Here is a 14,462-nt window from a genome sequence, read left to right as displayed (position 1 = left end):
TTGCAGGATGGGCTTAACTCAATTGTCCTGGACCTTGATTTCCCTGCACTACGAAAGAACAAGAATATAGATAACTTTTTAAATAGATGTAAGTAGATTTATATAACATAATAAAAGTTAATTTAAAGTTGAATGTTCGTGTCTCTGGTGTTTGAGTTTAGCTGCTCAGTAATTCAGGCGCAGAATCTAAACTTTTACAGTTTTGCAACATTTAGTTGATACGTTTCTCAGCAGCACCTCTGAAGTATTAGCAACTATTGTATCGATTCTAACAGCTGCCTGTAACTAAACCCATGGATTCTGCTCAGCAGGGACTAATACAAGAAATGTATTTACTAAATGTATCAATTTTGAAAAGCTTACAGGGTCAGCGACCCTCCCTGCCAGAGCTGCTTTAGGGCTGTTACTGACGAGCATTTTTACCTGCGCTCCCCTATGTTCCGTTTTTCTGCGTTCAGCCGCAGGGGAGCGCAGGAATAGACGCATTACATTTTTTCCAATGGGGCTGTACTCACACAGACGCGTGTAGGCGCCAAACGCAGGTTGAGACGCAACATGCTGCATTTTTCCTGCGTTCGGCGCCTGTGTGAGTACAGCCCCATTGGAAAAAATGTAATGCATCTATTCCTGCGCTCCCCTGTGGCTGAACGCAGAAAAACGGAACGCAGGGGAGCGCAGGTAAAAACACTTGTCAGTAAGAGCCCTTAGAAGCTGACAATTTACACTTTACACTTCAATATTAGAAAAATGGTCACAAATAGAAAATAGAAAGTATCCACTTAGTCAATGAACGAAAGGAGAGATTAACTGCTGATAATTATTTATTATTCACACTGCTTAACACAACATGTTTCGGGCTACTGGTGCCCTTTCTCAAGTGTAAAAAACAGATACAAAGTGAAAACATTTAAACACACCCCTCCCACCCAGGTGATTTTCGGCATCCAATCCTGGATAGTAAAAAGATTAAAAAAAATGTAAAAAATTTAGTCCAATTGAATATTCTTAAAAAACAGTCCAATTACCTTTGACAATACTGTCAGTGCAAAGAAGCAAATGGTAATATTTGTGGCAAGATTTCTAGATACAAAATGTCCACTGTAAAAGGTTATTCATTATATGTAATATGTCGAACATAGTATTAATGTGCAAAAGTATACAAAAAATATCCACTGTGAACAATTATTTATACAAAGTGACAATTTCAACAGAAACTCAACAACCTGCTAAAAAATACAAATAGGAAACAATCTAGATTTGATACTATCAGTTTCCATCTACTAAAGTTCAACTTTTAAAATTAAGAAAAAAAATGATTCCAGATGTAAACAATGAGGCTGTACAGTCCTTTGAACATATTGTCCTTACGGAATCAAAGAAAATCTGGGATAATAAATTACCTAAAGATGGCCATGCACTGAGAGAGCCGCTCATTTGGCGATGTCGCCAAACGAGCGGATCTCTCTCCGATATGCCTACCTTGAGGTGGGCAATATCGGGCTAACGAATAGTAATGGGCAGTCGGATCGCGGGACCGCATCAACGAATAGATGCGGCCGCAATCCGACGGGATTTTTCGCCCCATCCGATCGAGATCTGGCCGACTTTCGGCCAGATCTCGATCGGGGAAGCCCGTCGGGGGGCCCCATACACGGCCACCTTAAGACTACCAATCTCAGCCATAGTGAATATACTGCACTAAAATCCTTACAATCTAATAATGACCTTATCATTCGTAAGGCTGATAAGGGGGGAAGCATTGTGGTTTTAAACAGAACGGATAATAATAGTGAGACAGCTGGAAATGCCTAACCACTATACTGTCAGTAAGGTTCTTTGCATTGACAGTATTGTCAAAGGTAATTGGACTGTTTTTTAAGAATATCCAATTAGACTACACCTGGGTGGGAGGGGTGTGTTTAAATGTTTTCACTTTGTATCTGTTTTTTACACTTGAGAAAGGGCACCAGTAGCCCGAAACATGTTGTGTTAAAGGGATACTGTCATGGGAAAAAAAATTTTTTTCAAAATGAATCAGTTAATAGTGCTGCTCCAGCAGAATTCTGCACTGAAATCCATTTCTCAAAAGAGCAAACAGATTTTTTTATATTCAATTTTGAAATCTGACATGGGGCTAGACATATTGTCAATTTCCCTGCTGCCCCAAGTCATGTGACTTGTGCTCTGATAAACTTCAATCACTCTTTACTGCTGTACTGCAAGTTGGAGTGATATCACCCCCTCCCTTTTCCCCCCCAGCAGCCAAACAAAAGAACAATGGGAAGATAACCAGATAACAGCTCCCTAACACAAGATAACAGCTGCCTGGTAGATCTAAGAACAACACTCAATAGTAAAATCCCATGTCCCACTGAGACACATTCAGTTACATTGAGAAGGAAAAACAGCAGCCTGCCAGAAAGCATTTCTCTCCTAAAGTGCAGGAACAAGTCACATGACCAGGGGCAGCTGGGAAATTGACAAAATGTCTAGCCCCATGTCAGATTTCAAAATTGAATATAAAAAAATCTGTTTGCTCTTTTGAGAAATGGATTTCAGTGCAGAATTCTGCTGGAGCAGCACTATTAACTGATGCGTTTTGAAAAAAACATGTTTTCCGATGACAGGATCCCTTTAAGCAGTGTGAATAATATAGTGAATAAAGTACCCCCTCTTGTAAAATATAAGGATATTATAAGTTACCGAGGAGTTTCATGACCATATAAAAACACGAGGCCGAAGGCCGAGTGTTTTTATACAGGTCATGGAACTCCGAGGTAACTTCTAATATCCTCATATTTTGCAACTGGGGGTACTTTATTTATTATAATACACAAATTTTAATGAGTCATGTGACAGAAATGACATCAGAACTACCGTTTATAACTGATGACATCAGAACTCACAGTTTATAAGGATATAATTTACAGGATATTCATGTCTTTTGTGTATTATAAATAATTATGAGCAGTTAATCTGCGGCTGAGTGCTCTCCTTTCGTTCATTGACTAAGTGGATAATTTTGGATGTTTGGCACATCCGTGTGAAAGGATTGATGCATTGCACAAAGACGCCATTAATAGGCTGAGCGCGGATCTTCACAGTTGTATACAGAAAATAGAAAGTAATTGGAAAAATACTTTATTTCTGGTGATCTGTCTGAAGCCAACTGAACTGAAAAAAGTGTTGAAAAGTGAACAACCCCTTTAAATAGCTGTTATCTTGTTACATTCCCATTGTTCTGCTGATGGTCTGCTGGGGTGGGGGGTGATTCACTCCAATTTGCAGTGCAGCAGTAAAGAGTGACTGAAGTGCATCAGAGCACAAGTCACATGACTGAGGGACCTGGAAACTAAAGTTGGCCATAGATGTAACAATTACGATCTTTCTTTGAAAAGATCTTTCCAAGAAAGATCATTCGTTTCAATACACACGTGTAGAGCTAAATCGTCAGATATACAGGTAGAAAAAATAGAATTATATCTGTAAAATTAGCATAACAATGGCCGATGTTTGGGTGCACCCAATCAAAATTTTCCCTCCAGCCCGATCGACGGGCCGACCAATATCCAAGTCTTCTGCCGATATCGGTCGGCTCTTTTCACACACCGAATATTGTACGAAAATTTGTTTTGTATAATATTAACTGTGCGTCTATAGCCGCCTTAAAACCATGTCTATCCCTAGATTAACTATGAAAAATCTGTTTGCTCTTTTGAAAAAGTTATTTCAGTGCAGAATTCTACTGGAGCAGCACAATTAACCGATGTTAATGACAGCATGTGACAGAATCCATTTAAAGGAGAACTAAAGCTTAAAAGTAAATGGCTGGAAATGCTGTGTTTTATATAGCGAGCTTGCTGTACTAAGTTCAACTGCCTCATAACAGTAATGATCCAGATCTTGTGTGTATATATATATATATATATATATATATATATATATATATATATATATATATATATATATATATATATATATATATATATATATATATATATATATATAAACATGCGGGTGAGGGTTGCCATGTTACTTACGGTACATCATTGAGCCACTCCCCATAGTTTCATCAGATTGTCACCATCCACAGAAGTGTTTAGAGCAGTGATCCCCAACCAGTAGCTCATAAGCAACATGTTGCTCTCCAACCCCTTGGATGTTACTCCCAGTGGCCTCAAATTTAATTTAATTTAATTGCATAAAAACTAAGTATAGTGCCAAGTAGAGCCTCTTGTAGGCAGCCAGTCCACATAGGGGCTACCAAATAGCCAATCACAGCCCGTATTTGGCTTTTTCATGCTTGTGTTGCTCCCCAACTCTTTTTTCATATGAATGTGGCTCACGGGTAAAAAAGGTTGGGGACCTCTGGTTTAGAGACTGAATGAATACAGTCAAGTACTATGGCAGGGCCGTCCAACTGGAGGCCTGTGGGCCAGTTGCAGCTCTTCAAGAGATTTCTGCCCCCTTTTATTTTATTAAATTATTGTATTATAATAAGCCACGCCTCTAATGCCTACGGGCATTAAGCTGCATTTTAGTTTCTAAGGTGTTTCTATGTCTTCACCCAAACCAATTCCTTGGTTTAAACTATTTTCTCCTCACTGTATAGTCACAGTTTTCTGGGCACATGCACTAGTACCCTGCACCCTGGGGCTCTACCCTTGTGCCATAGAACAGGGTGCAGGGCAACTCAAGATTGACTCTGACAGCAGTGACCCCATTTCATTGAATTTATTTATTTTTTAGATGAAAAAATTGTCAGGGAAGTCCGCAAGCTTCAAATGAAAGCCGAAGACTATGACGTCGTCAAAGTCATTGGAAGAGGCGCCTTTGGGGAAGTCCAGTTGGTAAGACTTTAACCATTTGTTGGAATAAAACGAGTCACTTATTACTAATCTTTCACAAAGAAACATGTATGTATTGTTTAAAACAAATTCTGAGACTTAATGCAGGATTTATCTTATTACTTCTGTTTTCCCTCGAGGCTTCTGAATTCCCCTCTCGTGGGTGGCAGACATTGTCTGATTTGGATCTCCTCAAGCATTAGGAACTTGTTTATAGAATGGCCATGTAGAAACACTACATTCTGCTGGTGGCTAACATTAGAACGCACACATCCCATTATCTTTAAACCAGGGCTCTATAGTGGTCTTTAAGGTTCAAGTGAAAAACGGGTAGCCAGCAAATATACATCTCTTCTTAGTTCAGCATGACTAGTTTCTTAGAATTATTTCTTAAACTGTTTTTACAAGATAGTTCCCCTTTAAAGGGGCTGTTCGCCTTAGAGATAACTTGTAGAGAGTGAAATTCTGAGACGATTTGCAATTGGTTTTCATTTTTTAATATTTGTGTTTTTTGAGTTATCTAGCTTATTATTCAGCAGCTCTTGAGTTTGCAGTTTCAGAAGTCTCTTTGCTAGGGTCCAAATTACCCTAGCAATCATGCACTGATTTGAATAGGAGATTGGAATATGAATAGGAGAGGGACTGAATAGAAAGATGAGTAATAAAAAGTAGCAATAACAATAACTTTGTAGCCTTAAAGAGCATTTGTGTTTAGATGTGAGGTGTCAGAGTCCCCAATTTGAAATCTGGAAGAAGGCAAATAATTTAAAAACTATAAAAAAATAATAATAAAGACCAATTGAAAAATTGCTTAAAAGTTGCAATTATATAGTCTACTGAAAGTCAACTTAAAGATGAACCACCCCTTTAATATAAGTAGTATATGGATTGGTTTTCTCCCTACAGTACTTAGCTTCTCTGCAGCCAGGCAGTGCACTTGCATCCCAGGGCATCAACTATCACTTTGTATGTGTATCTTGGCCTTTAAAGGAGAACAAAAACTTAAATAAAGAAGTAGCTATAAATGTTGTACATTATGTTTTGGGCTTCTGTACCAGCCCAAGTCTATCACAGCCCTTCAAAGATGCCCCAGTAGGTCCCCATCTTCTTTTCTGCTGATTCACTGCACATGCTCTGTGCTGCTGTCACTTACTGAGCTTAGGGACCCACTCACAATATACAGTACACATAGAATAGAAATGTCACAATATAAGGCTGATTATTAATTAATACAGATAATTACTACATGGCAGCACAGAAACCAGTGCAATTAGCATCAGAATTTAATAATCAGCCCTGTAGCATCAGCTTATATTACAGTCCAACCTCATTTTCTGCTGGATAATTAGTGACGAGCCCTAAGCTTAGCTTCTCAACAGCCAATCAGAGCCCACTGAGCATGTGAGTGTCACAGACACTTTCCAAGATGTTGACCCCCTGTGACAAGTTTGAAGTCCTGGATCATTGCTGCTATTGACAAGCTGAAACTTTATGCTGGTGCCATAAGTTCAGTATATAAAATATGACATTTTTAGCCAGATTCATTTTTAGCGTTTAGTTTTACTTTAAAGGATAACTACCTCGTCTGAGGTTCCAGGGTTGCATTGATGTAACTGCTGCTGCGTAATCTTACCCATAATGAGCTGCTTGCAGGCGCATAGCTTGTAGCCGACTACATATATGTTTTTTTTCCTTTGCTGGCAAATTATATTTATTATTCATGTAGTTTAACAATAGGACAAATAACTAGCGGTGTCTCTCAGGAAGCTGTGTGGTTGCCATCCGGCACGACTCTGCTAGTTGTCACTATCTGACAGTGAGCAGGGAACTGCGACTGATTGAGTCACTGTGGTGGTGTGTGTGCACTTCAGTTTCACACTAGTAGAAAATTTCTCAGGACTCCTAAATGGTGATTCTATAGGGCAGGAGTGCTCATACGTTAATCATGCAAGGTCTACTTTTAGTGATGTTGTCCCATTATGATCTACAATTATAAAAGCATTGTTAGCATTCTGTTCTGTGGAAAATATTGCGTAAATATTATATTCATTTATAAGAGAATTTATATTACGATATTTAAAAAATTTATTTTTCTTATGTAGCTTTAACACAATAAATTTGAATGAAAAGAATAAAACAGAAAGGTAATTTAGTCGAGCCGTTTGTTGACAAGTGTCTTGATCTCTACTGATCTCCAACTAAAGTTGGTAAATCCCGATCTACCTTTAGGACACCCCTGCTATAGGGTTTATTGTGATTGGCTGTGTGTGTGAACCAGCCATGTGGCTACATAGCCTGAGTGTGGTTTAGGTCTCCGATAGGCTGGAGTGTGGTGTAATAAATATTTCCAGCCTATCAGATCCTTGCATAATCCCACCATACAGAAAAAAAGGGAAAATTGATTATATTATTTCTGTAAAATACAGGGAAGTGTCAAAATTACTTGCTATAATGTAACTACCAGCAGCTTCTAAAAAAGAGCTGTTCAACTCTCTCAATGGAACGGGCTAAATTGTTTGTTGTGTCACATGTTCAGGGGCAATTATAAAATATTAATGGAATACAAATAATTCAACTGAGCCCTTGAACAGACTGGAGAACCATAACATTGCCTTGCAGGGCCTCACCCAGAACATGCTGGCAGAGCTCTGCAACAGGAGATTTTCATACCTTAAAGCTGGCCATAGATGCAAAGATCCAATCGTACGAATCATCGTACGATCAGACTTTCCCATCTCCCGACCCGTCACTAACCATTCAGAGCAAAGTTTTACCAGTCAGATTAGTTAAAGAACAGATCAGCAATGTTCTGCCCCTGACAGCAATCGTACGATATCTATGTCCAACCAAAGATAGTGACAGTCTCCCACTGAAAATCGTACGATCGGCAATACACGCAGAGATATTATCGGCAGCCGACAGAAATTTTCTAACCTGTCCGATCGACCAAACGACCGATCTCCGCCGGACGAAAAATGTCGGGACTCTCCACACACGTTCCGAAAATCGTATGAATCCTTGATTCGTACGATCAGATCTTTGCGTCTATGGCCAGCTTTAGTCTTTTAGAAAATCTTAGAAAACCCAATAGCCTTCCAATAAGAATGAATTATATCTTAGTTTGGATCAAATACAAGGTACTGTTTTATTACACAGAACTAGAACTTGTTTACAGAAATGAATATGAATGCTTTTGGAAATAAGAAAGGCAAAGAAGGTTGCGAGCAGAAACAATATCTTATATTTTTATTCTGTTTACACCAGGTTCGACACAAAAGTTCTCAGAAGGTTTACGCTATGAAACTCCTTAGTAAATTTGAAATGATCAAACGGTCTGATTCTGCCTTTTTTTGGGAAGAACGAGATATCATGGCCTTCGCTAATAGTCCTTGGGTAGTTCAGGTAAGGTGTTTGCTTGTTGTTACGCCTAGGAGGTTTCCGGGTTTTTTATTGGTTGTCTTACTTAGTATATGCTCATGTGCATGTCTCCTCCTCCAATCCCATTGCTGGTTATGCTTACATGAAAGGGGTATAAATGTGTAAACTGCAGAACATACTACTATCATTATTCCAACTGAATACATTTTTCCCCGTGGTTTTCCACAGCTTTTTTGTGCCTTTCAAGATGAGAAGCACCTGTATATGGTGATGGAGTACATGCCAGGCGGCGACCTGGTAAACCTTATGAGTAATTACGACGTGCCTGAGAAATGGGCTAAGTTCTACACAGCGGAGGTTGTCCTTGCTCTGAATGCCATTCACTCCATGGGTTTGATACACCGCGATGTGAAACCTGACAACATGCTCTTGGATAAGTACGGGCACCTGAAGCTGGCAGACTTTGGCACGTGCATGAAGATGGACCAAGTAAGTCTAGCAGGGATGCAGCGGCTGGTTCTTATCAGCAGGGGTACAATACCATCACTCTAATGGCTCAAGCCCAGTAGTGTTGGTCTGTTGTCTTTATAGCTATTGGGAGGACATTTTGCAGGGAATTTGAAGCAACAGTTCAGTGTGAAAATAAAAACTGTGTATATTGATAGGCTGTGCAAAATAAAAAAAAATTCTAATATAGTTAGTTAGGCAAAAATGTAATGGATAAAGGATGGACTGACTAGATGTGTAACATAATAGCCAGAACACTACTTCCTGCTTTTCAGCTCTCTAACTCTGAGTTAGTCAGTGACTTTAAGGAAGCCCACATGGGACATAACTGTTCAGTGAGCAATTGATACTCAGCATTCAGTTCAGATTCAAAAGCAACAGTTATGTCCCATGTGCTCCCCCTCAAGTCTCCTATTGGTTACTTCCTGGTAACCAATCAATGGAAACCAAGAGAACTGAAAAGCAGGAAGTAGTGTTCTGGCTATTATGTTACACATCCAGTCCCTCCAGCCTTTATACATTACATTTTTGCCTAACTATATTAGAAACATGTTTTATTTTGCACAGCCTTTCTATTTACCTAGTTTTTATTTTTACACTGAACAAATCCTTTAAAGTGATACTGCAAATGTCAGAATCACTTTAAAATCATATATGTTGCTGCTATTACTGTTTAAAACAAATCTTTGGTCTTCTGCTAGCAGCACGTTAATGTGCTTTAATACCAACTTCACCATGGCTGTGGTAGCTGTGATGTCCGACTTGAGGTGGGGAGTAAAGACCTGATGGGGCGGAGCACTCTTGTTGTCAGTGTCCCCTATCAGTTGGATCATTGCACTGCCCCTAGGCCCTGTGTCAGGACAGCCAATTAGCACAGCAGCCACTGGAGAAAATTACTTCTAGACTTATATCTGTATGTTGGACGTCAGCAAAGGTAGGATGTTACATAGTGTTCTTAAAGGGGTTGTCCACCATTAAACAACTAGTTGGTTTCAGATACATCACCAGAAATAACGACTTTTTCCAATTACTTTCTATTTTCTATGTGTCACAGTTTTTCTAATATTAAAGTGTAAAGTGTCATTTTTCACCTTCTAAAGCAGCTTTGGCAGGTGGGTCGCAGACCCTGTAAACTGTTCTAAATTGATATATTTAGTTGATACATTTCTAAAAGTTGCAAAATTGTAACAGTTTAGAGTCTGCACCTCAATTACTGAGCTGCCAGACTCAAACACCAGAGACACGAACATTCAACTTTAAACTTAGATTTTGGAAAAACAGTAAAAAATAAATAATGAAAATTAATTGAAAAAAGTCTGTATTTCTGGGGAACAATCTGAAAACAACTGAACTGAAAAAAGTGTTTGGAAGGTGAACAGCTCCTTTAAAGGAACAGTAACATAAAATGAAATAGTTTGTTTATTTAGCTACTATTTTACTACTAGTAATGTATCTGAAGCAAACAGATGAGTTTTACCAGTGCAGGGCAACAGTACATGATATTTTTTTGCTGTTACTGTTCCTTTAAAGTGATACTGACCTGGTCCTGGAAAAACCTGGCACTTGTCTGTCTCACTTTACCCGAGCCTTGTATTTTTGTATGAAATATCCTCTGGCCAATGGGATTAATGTAATAACAGGCCCAAAGTTGACTCTGGGTCTTCTGGTCTAAAAACAAATATGTCATCAGTTGTTATGTGTTACTAGGCCTGGAGTAGACTTTATTCCTGGTTCTGAATTACCCCAAATAGTTGCGTTTGTGGAAGTACCCCAATTACATATAACACTTTCCTCTATAAATACTGATTTTTTTTTTTTGATTTCAGGTTTAAACCTCAAATTGCTTGTTTAATTTTGGTTCTCGGGTCCAACTTCCCAATAATAACACAGTGATAGAAGCATATCTTTATTATGTTATGTATTATTGAATTTAAAAGGAAGGAAAGGTTAAAACTAAGTAAGCCTTATCAGAAAGGTCCACCTAAATATACCAGTAAATCCTCAAAGTAATGCTGCTCTGAGTCCTCTGTCAAAAGAAACACTGCATTTCTTTCCTTCTATTGTGTACTCATGGGCTTCTGTATCAGACTTCCTGCCTTCAGCTTAAATCTCCTTTCCCCGGGCGTGAGCATGCTCAGTTTGCTCCTCCCCCCCACCTTCTCTGCTGTAATCTGAGCCCAGAGCTATAAGTGAGCAGGGAGGGACTCAGTCAGGAAGTGATGTCACACCAAGCTAATACTGCAGCTGCTATCCTAAACAAACAGAGAGCTTCTTGGGCTTTTTATTCACTTTTTAGTCACTCTAGCTTGCACTATTGCAGCTAATCGATTTGCAATAAATGCCTCCGTAGCTTTCCTTCTCCTTTAAAGGCAAAAGGGCATTCTGAGCCATGCCAGCTGTTACATTGCTGTACGGTTTGGGTGCACTTTTAATATTAGACAGAAGTGGGATGCAGGGTGGAGCTGCAGTTTCTGGTGTCAGGTGGAGAAAGTAAAACTGCCTGCACTGTTGCTAAGAGACTGGGGAGCATTTTTTATGCGGACGCATGTGTTCAGGAGCTGCCAGCAAGCCTGTCTGAGGATCTTGGGATTGAGAGTTCAGTAGCTGTTCAAGGATATGCTGGGTTTCAGTACTGCCAGACTGGATGGCTGCCTATACCGTGTTGATATAATCTTCTTTGTTGCATTTGTACAAGGATGTCTCTCAGGCTCCTTTTATGGTAATGCTGGCACCTCCAGGCTAATGGCAGTGACTTTACTGCTGGGATTGCCTCATTTTATGGGAGCTCTCAATGCATTCTGGGTAGAGACAGATATCAGCTCTGTTATATTGTCCCCCGAGTTCCTTTTGTACAGGCTGACGGCTGCTCTCCCATCTATGGACCTGGCTGATGTTAGTAGCAGCATGAAGTTTTACTTTTATTACCCCCCTCTTCCCCGGCCAAGCATCAATGTCCCATACACATCATGTATAGACACTCCTAATGCTTTACTGTCACCACAGCAAGACTTTTATCTGTTCTGATTTGTTTCAGCAGTTGGCACCAATTCTGTCTCTTACAGCACCACCTACTGGAAGATATTTGGCAATACATTTTGGATTCTATAGCAATTAAAAGAAAGATGCCAGAACCCTGGAGGTGTTATTGCATAAAAATGAATCAGACACACACACACTGACAGCTGTACATGGCTATTTTTAAGTTGCAGAGTAGACCTGTATTGCCTGAAGGTGATGGCGCTGGAAGAGGACCACAGGCACTAACTGACGTGCCAATGTTTATGAAAGCCAGCTCTGCTGCAGAAGCATGTTTCAGAGGTGATGTGGAGATACGTCTGTGTCTTTGCTCACTGCCATGTGTTTCCATTGCTCATTCCAGAATGAATAATCAAAGTAGTGCCCTTCAGTATCCTTCTTCATCTGAACTTCATACCACGGCCATTTTTAAGGGGTTGTTCACCTTTAAATAAACTTTTAGTATGATGTAGAGATTGATATTCTGAGAAAATTGGATTTTATTTTATTACTTCTGTTTTTTTGAGTTATTTCGCTTTTTATTCAGCAGCTTTGCAGTTTCGGCAATCTGGTTGCATGGATTTAAATAAGAAAAAGTAGCAATAAGAATAAATTTGTAGCCGTACAGAACATTTGTTTTAAGATGGGGTCAGTGACCCCCAGGTCTGGACTGGGAGATAAAATAGGCTCTGGTATTTCAAGTACAGAGAGGCCCAAACAGCCCCTCACCAGCCCGCTAAATAGTGTCTATGGCATCTTATAGCAGCCCCTCTGGCATTTTCCAGAACCAACAGATAGCCAGTCCTGGCCTGGTGACCCCCGTTTAAAAGCTGGAAAGGGTCCTCAAATAATTAAAAAAAACTATAAAAAAAATAATTAATGAATACCAAATGAAAAGTTGCTTAGAATTGGCCATTCAATAACATACTTTAACTGCATAGGCTTAAGTTATAATCTGACCATTGGGTGGCCAAATGGGGTGCACAGATCTACTTGTTTGGTGATCTTTATGCGTATGCCCCCAGCTTAAGCCTAAGGATTTAGGCACATAACTTTTTTAGGTTTGAGCTTAACCCGTCTGATACCATCATCAGCGTAAGTATATGGCCAGGACCAAAAATGTCCTAGACCTGTAATAGTACGACAGACTAAAGTTGGCCATAGATCTAACAATTACAATCTTTCTTGGAAAAGATGTTTCCAAGAAAGATCATTCGTTTCAATACACATGTTTAGAGCTGAATCGTCAGATATACAGTTCTATCTGTACCTGAAGATAACAGCACTAACAATGGCCGATGTTTGGGTGCCTTCAAAGGTGCCCAATCAATATTGATATTGATATCCAAGTCTTCTGCCGATATCGGTTGGCTCGTCTCCCACTATAGACACTCTGAATATCGTACAAAAATTTGTTTCGTACAATATTATCGATTTGTCTATGGCCACCTTGAGGGCAAGTAACATACAAAATGTGCTTCTTAACAAGATTCCAGTTTGGAATTGTGAGAATTTTTAGCTTGTTTTTGGAAAGAATGTTTGAAATTAGAAACTTTGTTCACCTTGCTTATCTGCCATACAACTTGTACCTCCATTAGTCCCTAATTCCCCCGGCAGCAGTGCTGATAAGTGCGTATTCAGTGACATTGAAGGCTTGGGCTGACAAATAACAGAGGCAGGCAAATATGGAACTGAAAGATGTGACTCACCACACACTAAGCCAACTCCGGAGAAGACAGATAAGATGAGCATGGATCTGTTATTTATAATCCTACCATTTTTATCCCATCCGTAACAGCCCTTGGTATTTAAGAAATTCTGCATAAAAATATAATGTAAATGCTTGCAATCCTGGATGAATCATACTTTTGCATAACCACAGCAGGATACAAAGGCTGCACTCATCCCAGTGTTTGCCGGAGCAATAACCAATATATTTTTAGCAGCTAAATATGCCGATAGCTGTAGCTGTTATTTCCATTCGCTCTTCATGATCAATCTGCCTGGTGACACACAGGGATGTTATTAAAGGGGAACTATCGCGGAAATATATTTAATATACTTAAGAAACTTTCTCAAATACAATCAATTAAAAATTCTGCATTGATTCTAAAATAATCAAGTTTATGTTCACTATTCCTCTCTCAGAATCTTTCTCTCTTCATTCTGTCTTCATGGGGCAGTTGGGTGTCAGACGAATGATCCAATATATCTTATAGGAGGGCTTCCTTTCTGAGCAGATGTAAAAGAGCTCACTCAAATAACTGATTCCAGTACAAACAATATCTAACAAAATAACTGCCTTTTGCACAAATTCTGCATGTAGAGAGACATGATGTCTGGTGATTTTAATAGAGTGAGCTCTAATACATCTTCTAGGCAAAATGAACCCACCCTATAAGATCTATTGGATCATTCATCTGACACCCAACTCCTGAATGAAGACAGAATGAGCAATAACAGATGCTGAGAGAGGAATAGTCAAGATAAACTTGATTATTTCAGAAACGGTGCCGAATTTTTAATTGATTGTATTTAGAAAGTTTCTTATTTCAGTATGCTGAAGCTAATACTAAATTTTAATTTTCCCCGATAGTTCCCCTTTAATAATGAGAGACATGAGGCCTACTTTTGATCACTTTTAATTTAGCCTGTGGTGCATGAGGGATCTGGTTAACTACTGCTTGCGGCAGTGGTCAGAACACTATGGATCAC

The 14,462-nt window shown here is 39.3% G+C and overlaps 1 protein-coding gene across 1 annotated transcript in view; it reads left to right on the top strand.

Annotated features, from left to right (window-relative positions):
* The window catches only part of rock2.L (Rho-associated, coiled-coil containing protein kinase 2 L homeolog), a gene marked incomplete at its 5' end in the record, with an annotated part of 71,959 nt that continues 57,497 nt past the window's right edge, over nt 1-14,462 (top strand). The window contains 4 exon segments of the mRNA NM_001087476.1: nt 1-88; nt 4,750-4,850; nt 8,112-8,249; nt 8,454-8,714. Of these exon segments, the coding sequence (NP_001080945.1) occupies nt 1-88; nt 4,750-4,850; nt 8,112-8,249; nt 8,454-8,714 (588 nt within the window).

The sequence above is a fragment of the Xenopus laevis genome, chromosome 5L (genome assembly GCF_017654675.1).
Source record: "Xenopus laevis strain J_2021 chromosome 5L, Xenopus_laevis_v10.1, whole genome shotgun sequence".
NCBI lineage: Eukaryota > Metazoa > Chordata > Amphibia > Anura > Pipidae > Xenopus > Xenopus laevis.
Note: the sequence above shows the minus strand (reverse complement) of the source record. Positions and strands in the feature narration are given on the sequence as shown.